This window comes from Podarcis pityusensis, assembly GCF_964106645.2.
Source record: "Podarcis pityusensis genome assembly, chromosome: 10".
Lineage (NCBI taxonomy): Eukaryota > Metazoa > Chordata > Lepidosauria > Squamata > Lacertidae > Podarcis > Podarcis pityusensis.
In genome coordinates this window covers 68,459,546-68,481,130 of record NC_138035.1, presented here as the reverse complement: position 1 = coordinate 68,481,130, position 21,585 = coordinate 68,459,546, and the positions used below count along the sequence as shown (strand labels likewise).

At 42.5% G+C, this 21,585-nt stretch overlaps 1 protein-coding gene across 3 annotated transcripts in view; it reads left to right on the top strand.

The window, feature by feature from the left end:
• Nucleotides 1–314: 314 nt before the first annotated feature.
• The window catches only part of PIK3CG (phosphatidylinositol-4,5-bisphosphate 3-kinase catalytic subunit gamma), a gene marked incomplete at its 5' end in the record, with an annotated part of 29,305 nt that continues 8,034 nt past the window's right edge, over nt 315–21,585 (top strand). The window contains 7 exons of one of the 3 annotated variants that reach the window (XM_081023482.1): nt 315–1,207; nt 9,315–11,306; nt 14,552–14,617; nt 14,735–14,960; nt 16,789–16,892; nt 17,733–17,879; nt 20,493–20,583. In XM_081023482.1, the coding sequence (XP_080879608.1) occupies nt 9,327–11,306; nt 14,552–14,617; nt 14,735–14,960; nt 16,789–16,892; nt 17,733–17,879; nt 20,493–20,583 (2,614 nt within the window). Of the gene's footprint in view, nt 1,208–5,675; nt 5,718–5,865; nt 6,013–9,314; nt 11,307–14,551; nt 14,618–14,734; nt 14,961–16,788; nt 16,893–17,732; nt 17,880–20,492; nt 20,584–21,585 lie in introns of those variants that run through there. The other 2 variants (XM_081023481.1, XM_081023483.1) reach the window with 2 other exon arrangements.

Genomic DNA, 21,585 nt, shown 5'->3' with positions numbered 1-21,585 from the left:
CTCCTGCCCGGAAAGCAATGTCCCCACTGTGGAAGGATGTGTGGATCCAGAATTACCTGTAGCCTCCACAGTCACTTAGAGACTCATTGTTAAAACCGTGTTTATGGAAGACAATCTTACTCAGCTACGAGTGAACGCCAAAGAAGAAGAAACGGAATGTAGAAATGCTTACTTCTGATTAAACATGCACAAGGTCAGGCTGCTGAAAAGGTGGCATGTAAGTTTTAATTATTATTTTGTTTGCATCCCTGTTTCAAGAGACAAGGAAGTGCATCTCCAGGCTGCAGTGCAGAGACCACTAACTTGAAACCTGCCTTGTTTTTTGGGGGTTTTAACCCTTTATTGTAAACCGCCCAGAGAACTTAAGACAATTGTACAGTTTAGAAGCATAACTTCTGGTGAATAGGCCAACTTATGTGTTTCCAGCTTATCTATTGGGTGGACAAGATAAAAATGCAGTTGTGAGGACCTTCCCTAAGAAAGAATGCTGTGTCTTCCTAGGGAAGAGTCGGAATCTTCAGTTTGTTTTTATGCGCTTTTATTATTCAGTTTTGCATGGATTCCTTCCCTTTCTAACGTTTTGCCTTTTAACCTCTGTTTAAGAAAGGATCCGTTCCTCGCTCTCTCCTACGTGTTCGCATTTTTATTTAGCTAGTTTCTTCCGCGAACTCGTCTGGGCCTCGGACTGGCGGCCCTTACTCTGCCCTGGCCTCTTCACGAGGCCAAACTTTGCTTTTCGCCCCACGACAGACAGCTGAGGGCCACTCCTGCCGAACTTGTCCGCGGCCCTTGGCGGCCTCTCCGCGCCTTCGCCTCCGGCCGGTGAACGCGGCCCTCCTGCGGCCCAGGCCGGGCCCTGCGGCGGCCTCCCTCCTGGCGGATCCTTTCCCCTCAGAACGAGCCGCTCGGCGCTGGCTCGGGCCTACCCTCTTCCCGCCTTTCCTAGGCCGCGCTGCCTTTCGCCTTTAGGGGGCGAGAGAGAGGCCTCCGCCGCCGCCGCCTGGGCAGGTGCTGGGCAGCTCCCGCCCTCCGGCCTGAAGGAAGCCGAGGCTCCTCAGAGGCGTTTCTGGGAAGGGCCCCGCCGGGGCAACCGAGCCGGCCGCCGGCCATGTAAACAAGCGCAGCCCTCGCTGCGGGGCTCAGGCAGGCAGGCAACCTGCGTGCGCGGCGGAAGGCAGGCGGGCTCGCTCTCCCCTTGGCGGCCTCAGTAAGTAGAGCGAGGAACCCGGGAGGAGGAGGAGGAGGAGGAGGGCAGCGTGCATGTGTGGATGCGTGGACGCGTGTGTGCTCGTCGCCCCGCTCCGACGTTCTCTCTGGCGGCGACTTCCTCCTCCTCCTCCTCCATAAAGTCGTACCTGCCGCTCATCCAGCTCCTCACCTGGAGGAGGAAAAGCGGCAGGCGAAACTCTCCGCCTAACTTTGGGGTAGTTGGGTCTCTCCGTCTCGCGGCAGGGAGAAAACTTTGCTAGAAAGTTGAATGATCGGTTGGGCCTCTCGCTAGTCTCGTGTTAAAAATTACTGCAGTTTCATTCTGGTGCGCTGCTGCTGCTGTAATAGGGAATTCGGGGGGAAATAATAATAATAAAAATGGATGTTCTGAAAATTAATAGTTGGAAAGGTATTGTGTCAAAAAGACACACACACACACGGAGGTTTTGGTAGATGTAAATGAAACTTTTTGCTGATTAAGACACCCCCCCCCCCAACACACAATTTTTTCACTGCTATCCCTGGTCTCAAAGAGAGTAAGAAATTGTAAGAAATTGTGAGAGTAGTTCAGTGTTTTTGTGTTGGAAGTTATTACAAATGTAAAGGGCACAAAGTGTTTTAGACTCTTGCCATGCGTTTCTAAGGCCTTTTGTAGTTTCTCGAACTCTACCCCATTATTTTAGGCTCCTGTTCCTGGAAATGCCTTTACACAAGCAAAAGCTCTATCCAAGGGACTGTGCATAAGTATTTGCATGGCTAGAGATGGCATACATTAGGGCATGGGCGAATGCCTTTTTGAAACACAACTCTCCTCCTGCTTGCTGTTTAGGAGATGTCAGGCGCAGTTTTTTTGGAAGTATATTTTAGTAATAAAAAAATTCAAATGAGCAGTAACATATTCAAAGTTATTTGTGTGCTTTAACATTCATTTCTACAAATGAAGACCAGTTTCCTCCTTGGTCAGTCTGTCACACTTACCAGTGTTCAATACTAACTTCATTAATGTTTTTCATAGCACATTAGAGGCACAAAAGAGAAATGTGGTTTTGCAAAAAGCATGTTTAATAGGGGTGTTCAGCGGCTCTGTATAAGCTATCACAATTCAAACAGGTGCCTTGCAGGTGCTTTTTCTTGCCTAAGTCAAATTGTGGTTTTAGCAAGGTGTTCTGAGTTAGAGCAAGGACTCCCTGAAGGCCTTGCTTTTCTCTGTTGATTCGGGTCACCAAAAAAGCAAACTGAAGCAAATCAAAATTGATAAGGGAAATGCCCTGTGAATTGAAGTGCAGGAGAGGAGTAGCTTCTTTTGATGAACAGATCTAGCTTTTCATTGGAGGCAGTTATTTTACCAGGGCTCTCCAATTACTGTACAGTGCTTTTGGATGGATGTTGACATAAATAATTTGTTCCATGTGCTTGTTGCAAGTCCGTCCATTCCCCGGCTTATTGTTCCAGGCACATGTGAAACTGTCAAATGTTTCATATAACCAGAACCATGAGTAAGGCTCTTCTCTTTATTACACGCTGTTCTATTATCTTAACAATTCAAATATTGCATGAACAGGTTGAAAGCCAAAGCAGCTTAAGTGCCAGATTGTTGGGCCCTGGGTGGTAATGCTGGAAACAATACATGTTGGTTTATAGGTTCCCTTGTCAATGGAGTATCTTGATTGATTTGTCAGTGCCTTGTCTCACCTTACAATGAAAACAAGCATTGCTATGACAGTGAGGATTCCTTGGCCTTGGTGCAGCAGTTTGGTGGTTGCAAGGATGAAAAGGACTAGCCTCCAGTGTTTTGAGATCCAGCAGGCCTTTTGGTGCATTGAATATGCTTCAGATGCATAGTGTGGACCTGCTAACCAGTGATGAGAGTAGCATCCCAGGTTAGATAAGAATTGCATCACTCATATGATGAAGATGGATGTGCTGCCTTAGTAGCTGAGCGCGGGATCTTTCTGTATCCCTGTCAATTGCAAGAGATACTTAGCATTCACAGCCAAGTGCAAAGCAGAGTAAGGACCAGCTTCCAGAATTCTTAAAACATTTTAGTTACAGCCTTTAAACGAATCATCACCTACTCATTTTCTTTTCCACCACATACTTGCCTCCTTCAAGGCACAGCCAGAGTTCATGCTCAGTGAGAAGTGGAAGATGTTGAGTGGCTTTAAATTACTGATGTTGCTGCTTGCTCCACCTCTTATAAGGTAGAAAACATGGCTGAAATCCCTTGCTGTCAGGTGCCTGCTAAGTGGGCTGGATCCAAATGAATTCGCTGCTGTGACTGCACATTGTCTTTTGTTTTGTTTTGCTTTGTTCCCTTACAGAGTTGCCCTTGCAGGTTTTTATGTCAAGAAAATACTTTCTGTGAATATGGCAAATTGTTTCTACCACAAAGATTCCCCCCCCCCCCAGCAGAGCTTGTTAGCTTCGAAGCTCATTCTTGACTCTGACAGAATTAGGTACAACTTGACAAAATCATTAGAGGTGACTTGGTTCATCTTAACAGCAAGCACTTTTTTTTTCTTCTGGGAAAATACAATGTTTCAGTGATATTAGCAAATTCCGTAGTTCAGGACAGCAGTATTTTGGGACAGCAAAATATCTTCTTGCAAGTGGGCCCTCTGCAAGATTTCGGGGGGGGGGCACTCAGATTTGGGTGGGAATAACCAAAAACCCAGTACATGTCATTGTGGGTGACTAGCTGTCTTGGTCTAGACTAGTACCCATCAGTCAAAAAGCACATGTCTGGAACCTGTAATAGTTTTATTAAAAGACTGCAGATCTTCTCATCAATTGATGGTGTGTACCATCTGTATTCTTGCAGGCCCCGAAACCTTCCCTCCATTTTTATTTCCCAGAGCAGTAGTCTGTAGATGCATGCTCTATTCCAATGATCTTGGTGCTCTGCATCGCTTCTGTTACTAATAACATATATCAAAAACAAGCCCAGTTCCTCCATTTGTTGACTTCCTTAGATTGCTTGCTTAAAAGAGGAAATACTGGTTCATATAACACTAAACCATCCACATTTTTGGATGACTTAGGCTGCATATGCACCATAGATTTAAAACACATTGCTTCTTAAAGGAATCCTGGGAACTGTAGCTTTGTGAAGGATAAACTATAGTTCCCAGGAGAAGGGGTTGGGGCAAATGTACTTTAAATGTATGGTTTGTATGTAGCCCTAGTGGCTTGCATGCTCCTCTCTCCCTGAGCCATGCTTGCTTTTAGTTTCAAATAATCTTGGTGTAGTGAGTCCTGGTTAGCAACAAACAGTGGTTACAGTAGTTGCTAGCCAAGCCAGCTTCATGCCATAAAGGTATGGGTAATCAACAGCCTTGTTTAGCAACTAACCATTGCTTGTTTTAAACCAGGATTCCTGGCTCGGGCATAAGTAGCAGTGTGGGATAGGAGCATGTACTTCAGTTAGGCTTGCTGAGGCTGATTAATGTGATGCTCAGCTTTGGTTTAGTATAACAACAACAACAACAACAACAACAACAACAATAATAATAATAATATATTACTTTTACCCTGCCCATCTGGCTGGGTCTCCCCAGCCACTCTGGTTGGCTTCCAACAGGAGATTAAAAACACATCTAGTGTTAGATCTGAACCAGAAAGTTTTACAGCTTAAACAACATGGTGTGTGTTTATCCAATTACAGTAGTACCTTGGTTTAAGAAGAGTCCGGTTTAAGAACGATTTGGTTAACAAACTCTGCAAAACCGGAAATAGTGTCTTGGTTTGAGAACTTTACCTCGGTCTAAGAGCGGAATCCGAACGGTGGAAGGGCACCGGCGGCAGGAAAGCGCGCCTCAGTTTAAGAATGGTTTTGGTTTAAGAACGGACTTCTGGAACGGATTAAGTTTGTAAACCGAGGTACCACTGTACTGGTTGTTATTATCAACAAGTTACTAGCAGGCCAGTGTTTCTCAGACTTTTTGAGCTCGGTCCCACCCTTCTAAGCTTGATTTAACATCTAGCTTCCCCAACCCAGTAGCAATAATTTGTTCTACACATAAGCATGTTGTGTGCATTCAGCCTGCTGCTATGTGCAAGGATCTATGGGTGGGCTTATGAATCCAACATTGGCATTAGAAAAAGAATAAGACAGAGCATCTCTGATCCCTCCTAAATCACACATAGGGAAATGCCATTAGTACAAAGCAGATGCACTTTGCAAAATGTATTGGGATGGGTCAGACTTCTAGATCCAACATGAAGCTAAATCTTGGTGGCTGTTGGGAAGAAGGCTGCACCTGTCTCAGAGTCGGATCCCTCCCTGGAACTTCATAGAATCCACTCCAAGTGTTCTGTGCCTCCCAGGAAGGCATAGTGCAGTTGGTGATCCACTAAGAATAGTTTATTACCAAATATGATTCATAGTCTGCTGTTTTCCTTTATGCTGAATTAATTCATTTCCTATTTATTCTTTTGGGCAACTTTTAGCATATGTCTCCACATGTATGTGTGAAAAACCGGTTCCTCTTTTAAAAGTTGCTATTACGGTAAGCATGTATTTGACTGCTCGTAACAGGAAAAGCATCAAATATATATATATATATATAGAGAGAGAGAGAGAGAGAGAGAGCAATCCTCTTTATAACCAAGTGGGTTAAAGCTTCCTTCCTGGTTACTAGAGCACTTCCTTTGCATCTGCTTATGAAGACAAACAAGAAAAGCGGAACAGCCTACACAAACTACTCTTCATGTTGTGAATGATTGTCATTTTAAAGCAGCCAGACTTAAAATCTGTACAGATGAGTCTTTTCCAGGAGCTCAGTTTCTGCTTTTCAATTGGGGGTAATGTTTTGTTAAATGTTGCGTCCGTGTTTTAAAATGGTGTTTCCTATCAGCTGGCTCTTAGAAAACTAAGAATGCTGTTCAGTAATTTATGCCATCCCAATTTGGGTTGGTTGTGTTCCCATCTTTCTTTTGAAAGCTTTCTGGGGAGTTAAAGTCGGGGAAGGGGTTACCGACAGGTAGGTTTGTGCATTTAAAATCCATTCTGAAAAAAATGCTATTGTTGAGCAACACAGTTCTATATAAGAAGGGGAAACTAAACCAGGGATAGTCTAGGTTGGTTAACTTTCATTTCATTTGATGTAGCAGAATTGAAACAGTAAGGACATTAGCAGATAAGGTGAAAGACAGAATGTACTTGAGACAAACGGGGGGGGGGGGGGAATCAAACCTTCTCTGCTTCTGAGCTCCAAGAAGGCATGGTTGGCTGCTCCTTGAAAATAATATACTGGACTAGATGGTTTTAGGTCTGATCTTAACTATGTTGTTGTTGTTGTTTTAAAACCCACTTTCCTGTGCTTTTCGATCTTCTGTGGAGTCTTTTTACCTCTCTTTGACAAACTGTGTTATTGTTTTGACAATGTTTGTGTTTTATTGTAAATGTAGTAAATATAGAGAGATATACATGGGACAGCTAAATTATTAAGTACATACTTTCTGATCTGCATACTGATTCAATTAGTGAGTAAAGGCATTGTTAAATATTATTGTTATCCAGGAACACGAGACTGATAATTCAAGAGTGCTTCTAGGGTTTTAGCATATCTAGGAAAGGTTGCCAACTTAAATATTTGGAAAGGTTGTGCTTAATTTCCTATTAAAGAAAACTGACATAAATTGTGGTGTTGATGGGATGGGAAAGAATATTAACATCTCTTATGCAGGGCTGTAAAAATATTTTGAGTTCCCAGGCTTCAGCTTTAGTATTTTAGGAGCCAGAATAAAAACTGTGGCTGAGCACAACCAAACCCTGGGGATTTTTTTTTTTTTTAACTTTGGGTAATTATCACAATAGCCTAGCAAACATTATTTGAGTGAATGGCATGCGACTTATAATTTAACGTTATTATAATGGGCATTTTTGGGTGCTTTTTTGAGTGCTGACTGTGTTTTATTTAAGAACCAACCAAGCAGAAAGTCTAAATTTTTTAAAAAAAATGATAACTGAAGCTGCTGAATAGCAGAGAAAATGGTTCCAAGATGAAGTTCTATTCCTGAAGCTAAGCAGGTTTTGGCCTGGTCAATATCTGGATGAGTATCCTGTTCTTCCGTTGTTTACACAGTCTTTCCCTTGATCTGGAATTTCTGTTTTAGTTGCTGTGTGGTGTTGTTAATGAGTTTGCTTTACTGTATATTTTAACAATTTAAATGTTTCTGTAACTTGCATTTATACTTTGCAAATGGCTTAGAAGCCTACATATGAGTTTGTTGATGATATAAATGAAATAGAAAGCATTCACTCAACCAAGAAAGAATCTTTAACCTTGAGGTTTAGGGTTCACAGACTCAAATCTGAAGTTTGAAGATCAGTGTAGTGTTGTGGTACAATCTGAAAGCTTTTCCATATGTCATCTGCTGCCGTTATGAGGCAATAGATTATATATAAAAACCCTACTTTGAGTTGGATCTAGACATGCCCTTCTGCAAATTAAAGAGCTCCTTTCATTGACAGAAGGGATTCTGATCCAGTAGATCAGTGGTTTCCAAAGTAGGTGGGGGGCAGTGGGATTACCAGGCACTAGGAAGCAAGTGTGTGTGTGCTGTAAGTAAAAATGACTATCAGACTTTGAAGAGCTGGTTTCACTGGTTTAAATTCAATTTTGTTGGATAAAATAAATATAAAATTCCACTGGATTTTCAATAAATGTAAAATTAATGTTTACTGTTTGAATTTTATTGGGTTATTATCTTCCCTCGGGGGGAGGGTGTTCAAACTGCTGTTTGGAATAATGGTTTTCATAGGAAATTTCATAGGACAGGGGGCATTGAACCAAGGGGGTGGTGGTCCAAAAAAAGATTGGGACTCCAGTAGAGGCTCCTCTTTAGCTGCCCCTTTCACCAGGGGGCAAAACAAAGACCCAGTTTGGCACTCCCCATGCACATTCGTGTACACACAGGCTGGGAACCTCAATGGCACCTCTCTGGAGTCTTCATCTGGGGCAGAAAACCTGGCTAGCCCCCACCCCACCTTGTACTACTCCCACCCTATCCCAGATGGTACCCCACCCTCTGATATGCTTTCCGAAGGGCATGGTGTGGCTGCAGGGGAAGGTGAAATCAGGAAGAGTTGTGTCCTCTGCTGCTAAGAGGAGAAATCCATTACAGTGGTACCTCGCAAGACGAATGCCTCGCAAGACGAAAAACGTGCAAGACGAAAGAGTTTTCCGTTTTTTGAGTCGTTCCGCAAGACGAATTTCCCTATGGGCTTGCTTCGCAAGACGAAACGTCTTGCGAGTTCTTGCGAGTTTGTTTCCTTTTTCTTAAAGCTGCTAAGCCGTTAATAGCCGCTAAGCCGCTAAGCTGTTAATAGCCGCTAAGCCGCTAAGCCGCTAATAGCTGTGCTTCGCAAGACGAAAAAACCGCAAGACGAAGAGACTCGCGGAACGGATTAATTTCGTCTTGCGAGGCACCACTGTAGTGGAACTCCACTTGTGATTAGTGCGGATACAACCCATTCTATCCAGCCTTTTTGGCTGGGTTGCATCCAATTTTTCCTGAACTTAAGCTGTTTTAAATACTATTGAAGGGACTCAAAGGCACTTAAAAATGCTTTAACTTTGGCTGGCTCATGTCTGCTGTCATTTATGTAAACCTGATGGTGATGATTGAATTCAATGAAAATGCAGCAGAAAAAAATTAACTGAAAATTAAGCAGAACTATGCTGATAACGGGATGCGGGTGGCGCTGTGGGTTAAACCACAGAGCCTAGGACTTGCCGATCAGAAGGTCGGCAGTTCGAATCCCCGCGACGGGGTGAGCTCCCGTTACTCAGTCCCAGCTCCTGCCAACCTAGCAGTTCAAAAACATGTCAAAGTGCAAGTAGATAAATAGGTACCACTCCAGCGGGAAGGTAAACGGCGTTTCCATGCGCTGCTCTGGTTCGCCAGAAGCGGCTTAGTCATGCTGCCCACATGACCCGGAAGCTGTACGCCTGCTCCCTCGGCCAATAAAGCGAGATGAGCGCCGCAACCCCAGAGTCGGTCACGACTGGACTTAATGGTCAGGGGTCCCTTTACCTTTACCTTTTTATGCTGATAACAAAAGACTAAAAATGACCTGCTCTTTTCTCTCGTGTTCCTAGTCTTCCTGTGGTATGGAGTTGGTGAGCAGTGAAGAACCTGTTGTTATGAGAGACGACAACAAACGAAGAAGGAGAAGGATGAAGCCACACTCCACAGCAAGCAACTTGTCTTCAACTGAATTGATATCCATTGAGTTCATTCTCCCTACAAGCAACATGCTAATAGATATAGCCAGCAACTGTACAGTAGAGCAGATGAAAGCACAAGTTTGGATGCGAGCAATAGAGAGGAACCAGACCTCGGATTTCTACCATAAATTCACTCCAGATCAATTTGTTCTTCAGTACCAAAAGAAGGGACAGTGGTATGAAATTTATGACAAACATCAAATAATACAGACACTTGACTGTATATTGTATTGGAAAGTGCTACAGAAGAAAGTGGGCAAAATTCACGTGATCCAAAAGCAGAAGCCCACAGAGGACGTTCAGAAGTTTCAAAAGCAACTCAATTATTTGATTGGCTATGATGTTACTGATGTCAGTAATGTTCACGATGACGAGCTGGAATTTGCTCGACGCAGGCTAGTCACTCCACGGACAATTGAAGTAACCTGCAGAGATCCAAAATTGTATTCAATGCACCCTTGGATTACATCCAAACCACTCCCAGACTACTTGCTTAGTAAAATTGTCAATAATAATATTTTAATAAATATACACAGAGGAACAACTAGCCAAAAGATTAAAGTACCTATTGAGGACAGTCCAGATCTCATCCTTCAGAGTTTTTTCACCAAAATGGCAAAGAAGAAATCTTTGATGAATATTCCTGAAGATTACAGCGAGCTGAACTTTGTTCTGAGGGTGAGTGGCAGGGATGAGTACATTGTAGGAGACACACCTCTCAAAAACTTCCACTGGATAAGGCAGTGCCTCAAGAATGAGGATGAAATTCACCTGGTCCTGGATGAGCCACCTGACCCAAACCAGGATGAGGTGCAAAAAGAGGAGTGGCCCTTAGTGGATGACTGCACTGGAGTGTCAGGATACCATGAACAGCTGACAATAGATGGCAAGGATCATGAGAGAGTATTCACTATATCATTGTGGGATTGCAACAGGAAATTCAGGGTCAAAATAATTGGCATTGATATCCCTGTGCTTCCAAGAAACACAGACCTTACTGTATTTGTTGAGGCTAATATTCAACATGGGCAGCAGCTCCTTTCACAGAAAAGAACTACAGCTAAACCATTTACTGAAGAAGTCCTGTGGAATACTTGGCTTGAGTTTGATATTAAGATTAAAGACTTGCCCAAAGGGGCACTTCTGACCCTGCAGGTATATTGTGGCAAAGCACCAGCTTCGTCTGCAAAGGCTAACCTCCATTTGCATGATTCCCCAAGTTCTGACGCTAAATGCAAAACCCAGCTTCTCTATTATGTAAACATTTTGTTGATAGACCACCGGTCCCTGCTCCGGACTGGTGACTACGTGCTTCATATGTGGAAATTTCCAGGCAAAGGGGAAGAGCAGGGAAGTATAAATGCTGATAAGCTTACTTCAGCCACAAATCCAGATAAGGACAATTCCATGGCTGTCTCCATTGTCCTGGACAAATACTGCCACCCCATAGCCTTGCCCAAGCACAAGATAGCATCTGATCCACAAGCGGACAGGGCCAGAGCTGAAATGCCCAACCAACTGCGCAAACAGCTTGAAGAGATCATAGCCACTGACCTGCTTAATCCACTTACCCCTGAAGACAAAGAGTTACTGTGGCATTTCCGATATGAAAGTATAAAGCACCCAAAGGCATACCCTAAGCTGCTTAGCTCTGTGAAATGGGGACAGCAAGAAATAGTAGCTGAAACATACCAATTATTATCCAAGAGAGATGCTTGGGATCAAAGCACCTTGGATGTTGGATTGACAATGCAACTTCTAGACTGCAACTTTTCCGATGAAAACGTGAGAGCAATGGCGGTGCAAAAACTGGAGGGTTTAGAAGATGATGATGTTCTTCATTATCTCTTGCAGCTAGTTCAGGTATGATGGATATTCATTCCATTTTTTCTTTTCTTTTTAAGGGAACATGAAAAGCTTTGGGCAGCATGATGGGCATACATCTATTGCCTGGTGCATCTGAATGTGTGAACTTATCAGATTGCCTTTCAGGTCCCACTCAGTTGGAATGAGGAATCTTTTTCAGCTTGAGGTGCACATTCTGTTCTGAACAACCTTCCAGGGGGGACATGCCAAGGGTGGGTGGGGCCAGAAGCAAAAGTGGGTGGAGCAGTTAATGTAAATTTCACCTTTATACAGGCTACTTTCCACACACACTCAAGCAAGAAGCATTATCAGGGTTCAGTGACACATTTCATCCAGGCAGAAATGCTCAGGTTGACTCCTGGAGTTGACGTTCTCCAGTACTAAATGATATGACTTATCTCATGTCTGTTGTGTCCATTCAGAAGTGCAAGTTTCCAATTGATTTTGCAGCCATCCATTGCTCAGCATAAATGTATGGAGTAGTCAATATATCCAAAGTTCTCTTTTTAACCACAGATTCTTTGCCTGTGTACTAGAACAGCATTCTAAACAACCAATGTGCTTTTGTATACCTTCATCCCCTATAGGATTCTTGTTTTGCTGCTGGCTTTTCTTTGTATGTCAACCACCTTGGTATATCTTCTTGAAATGAAAGGAAGTATATCAGTTGTTTTAATAATTCCCAAGGGCATAATTTAAAGGGGGGAAATGCTAGCTTGTGTTTAGGTCAAAGTAGCCTACGTTGCGCTAAAAAATTACAATTCCTCTTGTCAGCTGACAAATGTACCCTTGGTGAAAATGCCCCAATGTGGTAAAATTGCATGTTACATCTTAAAATGAAATGTGTTTCAGAACACAGCAGCTTCCTGACTTGTCTCTGAGCACACATTTGCAAGGTTCTTTTAACACAAGAACCCTGTGGAGAAAAGTAATTTTGTGTTAGTTTATTATCCTCAAAAAGTAGTCACATGAATTTGTCTATTATCAGGGCTTTGGCGATTATGAATTTGATGGACCAAGTGGCTCTTTACTCTCCTATTATAAAAGGCAGAATGGTGAGGAGTGGGTTTGCAGTGAGAAGTAGAATAACCCCTGCAATTGCTCATATCACGTGGTCTTGTAACTTTTATTGGCAAATGAAGTTGCTCGATCATAAGAAAATGATGAAAATGCTTTTGAATTTGGTGAGAATTCTACTTTTGACATAATCCTGTCTAACACCCCCCTCCCCAATATTTCATTTAGGCTGCAATCCTAACCCCACTTACCTGGGAGTAAAGCCTGTTGAGTTCAATAGGACCTCCACAGTGGTGAACAACAGATCAAAATGCAGTAGGATAAGAACACATCCAAATTTACTAAACCAAGACAACAATCCATCAGTCAAAACAGCAGGATCGTGAAATTGGGGAACTCATCAATTTCTCATCAGTTGTGATAAAAAGGGAGAGTCAAGCCAGAAGAATATAATATTTTTTTATGGCGTTACAAGCTTGGTAGATCAGGGGAATGTTGTGGACATAGTGTATCTTGATTTCAGTAAGGCTTTTGACAAAGTCCCCCATGATATTCTTGTGAGAAAGCTGGTTAAATGTGGGTTGAATGAGATAACTGTTAGTTGGATTTGTAGCTAGTTGACTGACTGAACCCAAAGAGTACTCATTAATGGTTCCTCCTCATCCTGGAAAAAAGTGAAAAGGGAGGCACTGCACGCTTGTCCTGGGCCTCTTGTTGTTCAGCGTCTTTATAAACGACTTGAATGAATGAATTGAGGAGATGCTAATAAAATTTGCAGATGACACCAAACTGGGAGGGGTAGCTAATGCTGCAGAGGACAGAATCAGAATTCAGTATGACCTTAACAGAGACTTGGACCTAAACTAAGAAAATGAAATTCAATAGGGACAAATGTAAGGTTCTGCACTTAGGCAGAATATAAGATGTGTGACACCTGGCTGACTAGTAGTATATGTGAAAAGGATCTAGGGGTCTTAGTGGATCACAAGCTTAACATGAGTCATCATGAGAGGTACTGTATAGTGTCCAGATCAAGGGAAGTAATAGTACCACTTTATTTTGCGTTTGTCAGACCACACATGGAATACTGTGTCCAGTTCTGGGTGCCACAATTTAAGAAAGATGTTGACAAGCGGGAACGTGTGCAGAGGAGGGCAACCAAGATGATCAAGGGTCTGGAAACCAAGCTTTGTGAAGAATATTTGAGGGAGTTGGGTATCTTTAGCCTAGAAAAGAGGAGGCTAAAAGGAGATATGATAGCCAACTTTGATTATCTGAAGGGCTGTCACATGGAAGATGGAGCAAGCTTGTTTTCTCCTGCTCTAGAGGGTTAGGACTCGAACCAACGGCTTCAAGTCACAAGAAGGGAGATTCTGACTAAATGTCAGGAAGAACTTTCTGACAGTAAGAGCTGTTTGACTGTGGAACGAACGCCCTCAGGAGGTTGTGGACTGGCCTTCCTTGGAGGTTTTTAAGCAGAGGTTGGATGGCCATCTGTCATGGATACTTTAGCTGAGATTCCTGCATGGCAAGGGGTTGGACTAGATGACCATAGGGGACCCTTCCAGCTCTACAATGCTATGATTAGCTCCCCCCACAGCTCATGGGACAAATTTGACAGGGGGTGGAGCTGGACCTGTCAATCACCTGAAGACACATTGACAGCAGGTGATTTTTTTTATTTTTGCCTGCCCCTTTCAAAGCACTGCCTTGCCCAGTGCTTTGTCAACCTGCAAACTTGCTTTTATCTGTCCCACAGTTCAGGTGTAGGGCATCTTGGCTGAAAGCAACTAAAACATCATTATTTGCTCTGGCATTTCCAGGATGTTAGTTGTTGACAAGGTACTAAGCTGTAGCTTTGCTAGAGCTTTAAGAAGTGGTCGTTTTACTTTCATATTTTTATCTGCTCTTGTTCTGTCTTGCCACACTTAGTAAAGGGAAGATGGATTCTGAGTCAAAATGGTCTGCATGTTTAACTTTCTGATTGTGTCTTTAAAAATTAAAGCATAATCAAACCCATAAACAAATTGTATGTGTGTGTATTCTATCCTGATGTGCACCCCACCCCTGGTTACGGTCACCTTAATAATCTTACATTGTATTTGACATTAATGGTATGTAGACCAAAAAAACGGGAACTGGAAAGAAAAGATGTCTTTGTCTCACATACTGCACAGAAATTAAATGAAATCAATCTCCACTTACTTTTGTTATCTGTTTTTCAGGCTGTGAAATTTGAGCCTTATCATGACAGTGCATTAGCCCGATTTCTTCTAAAACGAGGCTTAAGGGTAAGTATTCTAAACTCCTTCAAGAAAATGAAATGTACAAATACCGCCAGAATTAAGACTTTTTAATTGAGAAGATAATCTCATCTTTTAATACGTTCTCTTCCTCCCACTCAATAGAACAAAAGAATAGGACACTTTTTGTTTTGGTTTTTGAGAAGCGAGATTGCACAGTCCATGCACTATCAGCAAAGGTTTGCTGTGATCCTGGAAGCTTATCTGAGAGGCTGTGGGAAAGCCATGCTGCAAGACTTCATGAAGCAGGTTCAAGTAACTGAGCTGTTGCATAAAGTGACAATGGACATGAAGTCAGTTTCTGCGGAAAAGCACGACGTCACACCTCAAGGTACGTGCAGATCTTCTAAGCACAATCTCACCTGTATGTTAAGCTTTTATTGTGTGTAATGCAGGGATAGGGAAGCTGTGGCCTTTTGATTTTTCCTGAACTACAAATCCCATCATCCTTTGCTATTTGACTAGACGCTTGGGGGCTGATAGGAGGTAGAGTCTCAACAAGTTCAGGAGGGCCACCGGCACCGTACCTCTGGTGTAATGAAAGGTAACTCGCAAAATTCTGTGGTGCCTTTGCATCCTTGGTAGGCAGTGCAAAATGGAAAGTTGCAAATGGTTCACTTTTTGTTTTTATACGGCTTATGAAGACCATTTCCCCCCAACCAAGTGTTTCATTCATCTGCTATTTTCAGAACTTTTTATGGCCTGCTCTTTTTAAACCATTGCATTTTTACTGATGGTTTAGTGCTGCCATTCTAGTGTTGTCTGTGAAATGATGTTTTGAAACGATGTATGTTGTTTATTTGCATTTTGTTCTCTTGGATGTTTCTTTGGTTTTTAACAAAAAAGCAGGATTAAGAGAGTAACAATAATAACAGCCCCCCCCCTCATTTTGAGTAGCATCTTTGTTAGCAGTTTCAATTCAGATGAGATGCTAATACTCTGGAGTCCGCCACAATAAGTGTTCAATCTTGATTATGACTCCATAAGCCAGGCATGTCCAAAGTCCGTTTCAGGGGCCTAATCTGGCCCGCTGGTCAGTTTAATATGGCCCCTGTGGCAGTTTATTTCCTAGGGTAAAATCTTCAACTTCAATCCAAAAGAAGCTCAACAACTCCAACCCTAAAAAAAGTTAGTTCAACAACTTCAGTCCTAAAAAAAGCTCAAGAACTTTGGTCGGCCCTTTGTTCGGCCCCCACGGCTCTTCACTACATCAAATCTGGCCCACTTTGAAAAAAGTTTGGACACCTCTGCCATAAACAGTAGTGGGGATCCTCCTGCCCATGGGCCTAAATTAGACCCCCCCCCAAATCACCCTATTTGTCCCGTGTGGTCATTTTGGTCAACCCATGATGACAAGTTGTGCTACTAATTTGGCTAAACCAAAAAAGAGAAAAAAGCTGCAACTGCCTTCAAAACCCAGGCCTTGTATAGAGCTCTGTGTATTGCTTTGAAGTCCCGTCGACCAGCTGATTGTTGGGGCTTCAAAGCACCGCACACATCTCTATGCAAGCACTGATAATAAATTGATAGTTGAAATTTTCAAGAGCTCTGCACAGCAGGCTTGGACCCACTTTGTTTAATTTCAGACTGTATAGGACCAAGTTTGTTTCAGACTTTCAGATTCTGCTTAATTATTTGCAACTCTAAACATTGTACATAAAGCAATCCACACAAAATCCTACAGTAAAACGATAAAAAATGATCATAAAATGGATGCTTAAAATGCCTTAAAATGCCTGCTGGAACAATAAAGTCTTAGTCATATGCCTGAAATTTAGCCTGTTTAATCTCAGTTGGGAGGGAGTTCTGCACAATGCACAGCTTTCAGTGGGTCACCTGATGTTATTGTGACATTAGGTGATGGATTGGTGAGTGGTCCTGCTCAGTAGTCAGTGTTGGCCCATGAAGAGATGAAGTTCTATCACTTTAGCTGGATCTGATTCTCCAGCACTGCCGGAAAAGTTCTAATTAACCTTAAGATTGGAGGCAAACACATCTCCCATTGGTACAGACTTTTTTTATCCACTTCTGGTTAAGACGTAGGCTGGCTGAGTATCATGGGACTAGCAATCTCTTGTCCAAGTTGCTGTCCACCATCTCCTGACTATTAGTTTCTGACTGCAGACCTTTTTTTTTTTTTTTGAATGGTCACTCTTCAGTAATCGCACAGCTCAAACAGAAACTTGAGAAACTACAGGACAGCAAGTTTCCCGAATGCTTTAGAGTTCCATATGACCCTGGTCTGAAAGCAGGAGCACTTGTGGTAAATATTATTTTCTCAAATAATGAACCTGGGTGGTTGAGTTGTGAACAGGATTGGAGAAAAAAGTAGGGTCCCTGAGTAGCAAGAAGGGGAGGTATCAGCATGTTCAGGTGAACCCTAGGATATGCAAACGTACATTTGGTTTTTTTAAAAAAATCCCAAAGATGTAAACAAATGAATGAATAAACTGCTTAGTGAGGACTGAGCATGCTCAGTTGTCTCCAGGAGTCATGGAATGTTGAGAGCCAGCTGGAAAATAAAACCGGGAGAGAGTAGAGCAGGGCTGCTAGACCTTTTCGCAGTGCCCAAGGGCTACATTCAAAATTAGCTAACACTTTTGAGGGCTGCATCTCTCTATTGCGCCCTTCCCCCAACACACTTCCACCCTCCCCTTCAGCAAGTTAATGGTAAGAGCAATTTCTCCATTAACTTGCATGGAGACAAGAGGAAGGTTTAGGGAAATTTTTAATGTTTTATGCTGTATTGTGTTTTTAACATTCGGTTGGGAGCCACCCAGAGTGGCAGGGGAAACCCAGCCAGATGGGCAGGGTATAAATAATAATAATAATAAATAATAATAATAATAATAATAATAATAATAATAATTATTATTATATAGCCCTGAAAAATGGGGAGGGGAGCAAATCCTCCAACAGGGACCTTGGGCTATGTGTGAAACACCCACCCACCCCAATATAATTTTGGCAGATAATTTTAAAGACAGTTTTTTACATTTATGAACTCTGGGGGTATATCCACCATTTCAAAACGGCTGTTAGATTTGTTAATCTTTGGACATCGGTTCTGGCTGTAGGAAATATATGAATGTGTATCTTGCAGATAGAAAGGTGTAAAGTAATGGCATCCAAGAAAAAACCACTTTGGCTAGAATTCAAATGTGCAGATCCCACATCCTTATCCAATGAAACGATTGGCATCATCTTCAAACATGGAGATGACCTACGACAGGACATGCTTATTTTACAGGTATTATCTGCATTATGTTGTGTTGTGAATTTGCAGGGGAGGAGGTAGGCCTGTACGCAAGATCCTTCTAACCACTGGGTCCAGCAAGTGTTTAAAATATAAGCCAGGCTAATTTCCTGATTGCCTGGGTGATGGGCCATTAAGAGAACAAAGGAAAGGGAACTCTGCACGAGAAAACAGACTGATGGGCCCCCTCCTCCAGCTTGCAGTTAGGGTTAGGGTTAGACAAAGCCAGAGTTTAGAGTTTGCATTGGTGTGACCTAGAAGTAAAGCAGCAAGCGGGACAGAGAGTCAGAGCAACATTTGAGAGCAATGTTTGATTTCTGTTTGAATCCAGTGTTGCAGCTATGGGAGAAACAAGACCCTTTTAGGGTGTTAATGCTGTGAACCGCTTCATTGCTGGCTCAGGTTGTATAGATGTCATTTTTTGGTCATTTTTTTACCACAGTTTAATGCCTTAAATCATTGTTTCCAGACATTTGAGACTGGGTACATAATAATTACAGTGGTACCTCAGGTTACATACTCTTCAGGTTACAGACTCCGCTAACCTAGAAATAGTACCTCAGGTTAAGAACTTTGCTTCAGGATGAGAACAGAAATCATGCTCCGGCGGCGCGGCGGCAGCAGGAGGCCCCATTAGCTAAAGTGGTGCTTCAGGTTAAGAACAGTTCAGGTTAAGAACAGACCTCTGGAACGAATTAAGTACTTAACCTGAGGTACCACTGTACAGGCATACCTCAGAGATACTGCAAGTTCGGTTCATGGGCGTAGCCAGGATTTTTGTTGCAGAGGCAGGCTTTATATGTTAGGAGGGGCAGAACCTCAGTTAGTTAAGTATTTTAATTGATTTTTATTGATTGGGGGGAGCTGGCTACGCCCATGGTTTCGTTCCAGACCACCGCAATGAAGCGAATATCACAATAAAGCAAGCCACACAACGTTCTTGGTTTCTCAATGCATATAAAAGTTATGGTTACATGGTCTGTTAACCCCTTGGCTGCAGGGGCGGGGGGGGGGGGACCCAACTCCAGTCCCAGCCAGCTCCACTCCTGTGGTCAGAAGAGGTACTGCAGCAGCTCCAAGAAGAATGGGGAAGGAATCCTAGTTGCAACTGCAGGATAGCCCAAGTAGTATTGCTTTCAAGGTGCAGTGTTGAACCCCTTCTCTATGTTCGATGAGAATGCATATGGGACTTCCTTATTCTGACTAGCTTGGAATAGTGTAGTTACAGATGGGTAGCCGTGTTGGTCTGCCATAGTCGAAGTAAAAAAATTCCTTCCTGTAGCACCTTAAAGACCAACTAAGTTAGTTCTTGGTATAAGCTTTCGTGTGCATGCACACTTCTTCAGATACACTGAAACAGAAGTTACCAGATCCTTCTATATATTGAGAAGGTGGGGAGGGGTATTACTTAGAAGGGTGGTGGGAATCGGAGATTGGCAGATAGCTGAGATGAGCCTGTTGACGACTCTTAACGACTGTAATAGGTCTTACAGGAAAAGGCAAGGGGTGAGAAGGTGAGAAATGGCTTAGTCATGTATAATGAGATAAGAATCCAGAGCCTGCAATAAACCCAGATGCCAACTTTGCTGCCACATACACCCGGACAACACCATTACTGGCCCCAACAACATCACACATACCATCTCGGGACTATTTAATTGCTCATCGTCTAACATTGTGTATGCCATCAAATGCCAACAGTGTCCTTCAGCTCTCTATATTGGACAAACAGGCCAAACCTTACGCCAAAGAATAAACGGACATAAATCTGACATCAAGAATCACAAAACAGAGAAACCAGTAGGAGAACACTTCAATCTCCCAGGACATTCTATACAAGATCTCAAAGTAGCTGTTTTACTACAAAGGAATTTCAGAAATAGACTGGAAAGAGAAGCTGCTGAATTACAACTCATTACCAAACTTAAAACAATGGAGAAACCTGGTCTGAACAGAGACATCGGATTCTTATCTCATTATACATGACTAAGCCATTTCTCACCTTCTCACCCCTTGCCTTTTCCTGTAAGACCTATTACAGTCGTTAAGAGTCGTCAACAGGCTCATCTCAGCTATCTGCCAATCTCCGATTCCCACCACCCTTCTAAGTAATACCCCTCCCCACCTTCTCAATATATAGAAGGATCTGGTAACTTCTGTTTCAGTGTATCTGAAGAAGTGTGCATGCACACGAAAGCTTATACCAAGAACTAACTTAGTTGGTCTTTAAGGTGCTACAGGAAGGAATTTTTTTACTTGGAATAGTGTAGGTTCACCCAGCTTCTGGTTTCATTTTTACGAGGAATGTCTCAGCCCTTCACACGAATCAATGTCTTATGCAGAAAGATGACAATGAAATCAGGACAGAAAGATTTGTATACATTTCACATTTAGCTTTTTATTCTGAAATCCTCTGCTTCTCCGTAAGCTTGCCTCTTCTACAAAATGGATATGTCTTAAATCTTTTTTGTAACATTAAAACTGCTTCTTAATAGTTACGATTAAACAGTGCAAGCCTAACCGTGTCTACTCGGAAACACGTCAAGCTGGATTCAGTTAGGAATAGGATTGCAGCCCAAGTCAATGTTGTGTCTTTTGCTTTACCAGATACTTCGAATCATGGAGTCCATCTGGGAGGAAGAATCCTTGGATTTATGTCTGTTGCCATATGGGTGCATTTCTACAGGAAATAAAATAGGTAGAGTATTTAACAAGATCAAAACCCCACAGAGCTATCTGGAATTGGGATTTTATTTTTATTTTTGTGTGGGGTTATGTTATACACCAGTCCTACTTGACTTCCCCTTGCACAAAGAGACCCTTAATCTCAGGGTTGTGTGTTCAAGCCCCACGTTGGGCAAAAGATTCCTGTATTGCAGAGGGTTGGACTAGATGACCCTCATGGTCCCTTCCAACTCCACAATTCGATGAATACAATAGCAAGGTTCTATGAAAGGAGTATGGATGAAGGAGACTATGGTTAATGCTTTCTCTAGAGTAACTTTGCTGTCGACACTTGCCTTTGTGTAATTTTTTTCTCTGCTTCATATGTGCATCAAATTCATGTCCCTTGACCATCTTTGAAGTAAACTAGAGCAATGCATCAATGAGAGCAAGTTGTGTTTGATCTGTGTGTGTATCAAACATATTCCTGCTCAGGTACATTTTTTCAGCTATTGCTGTCATCTGTTTTGAAGTTGTTTTTTCTCCCAACGTGGAAGTAGGCAATGACTCTCCTTCCTCCCATTCTATTTAAGCTACACTTGGCAGAGTTCCATCTCTTTTTTTTGGGGGGGGGTGTCTTCCGACTGTCCCAAAATCAGCTGCATAAGGACTTATGTTCTTACATGCAGATGAATTATTCTAATTTCACAGACATGCCTGGGTCTTGAACTTTTACTGATTTTTATTTTTTATTTTTAAGAATCCCTGTTAATTGTTTGAATAAAGTAATGGGGTTTTCTAAGAAGAAGGAAGTTAGATATTCTTGTGCCCAGAATGACTGTAGACTTGAACATAGCATTTGGTTCTGTGAACCCATTACATGGGGAGCCTGGGGAAAATCAGCAAAGGCTAAATCAGACCAAAATGTTGCATTTAACACCAACCTTTTTATTATGATTGCACAAACAGTGTGGACACATAACTGCTGTTGCCATTGCGATGACAGGCAATCTGTAATATACTCTGCAAAAAAATA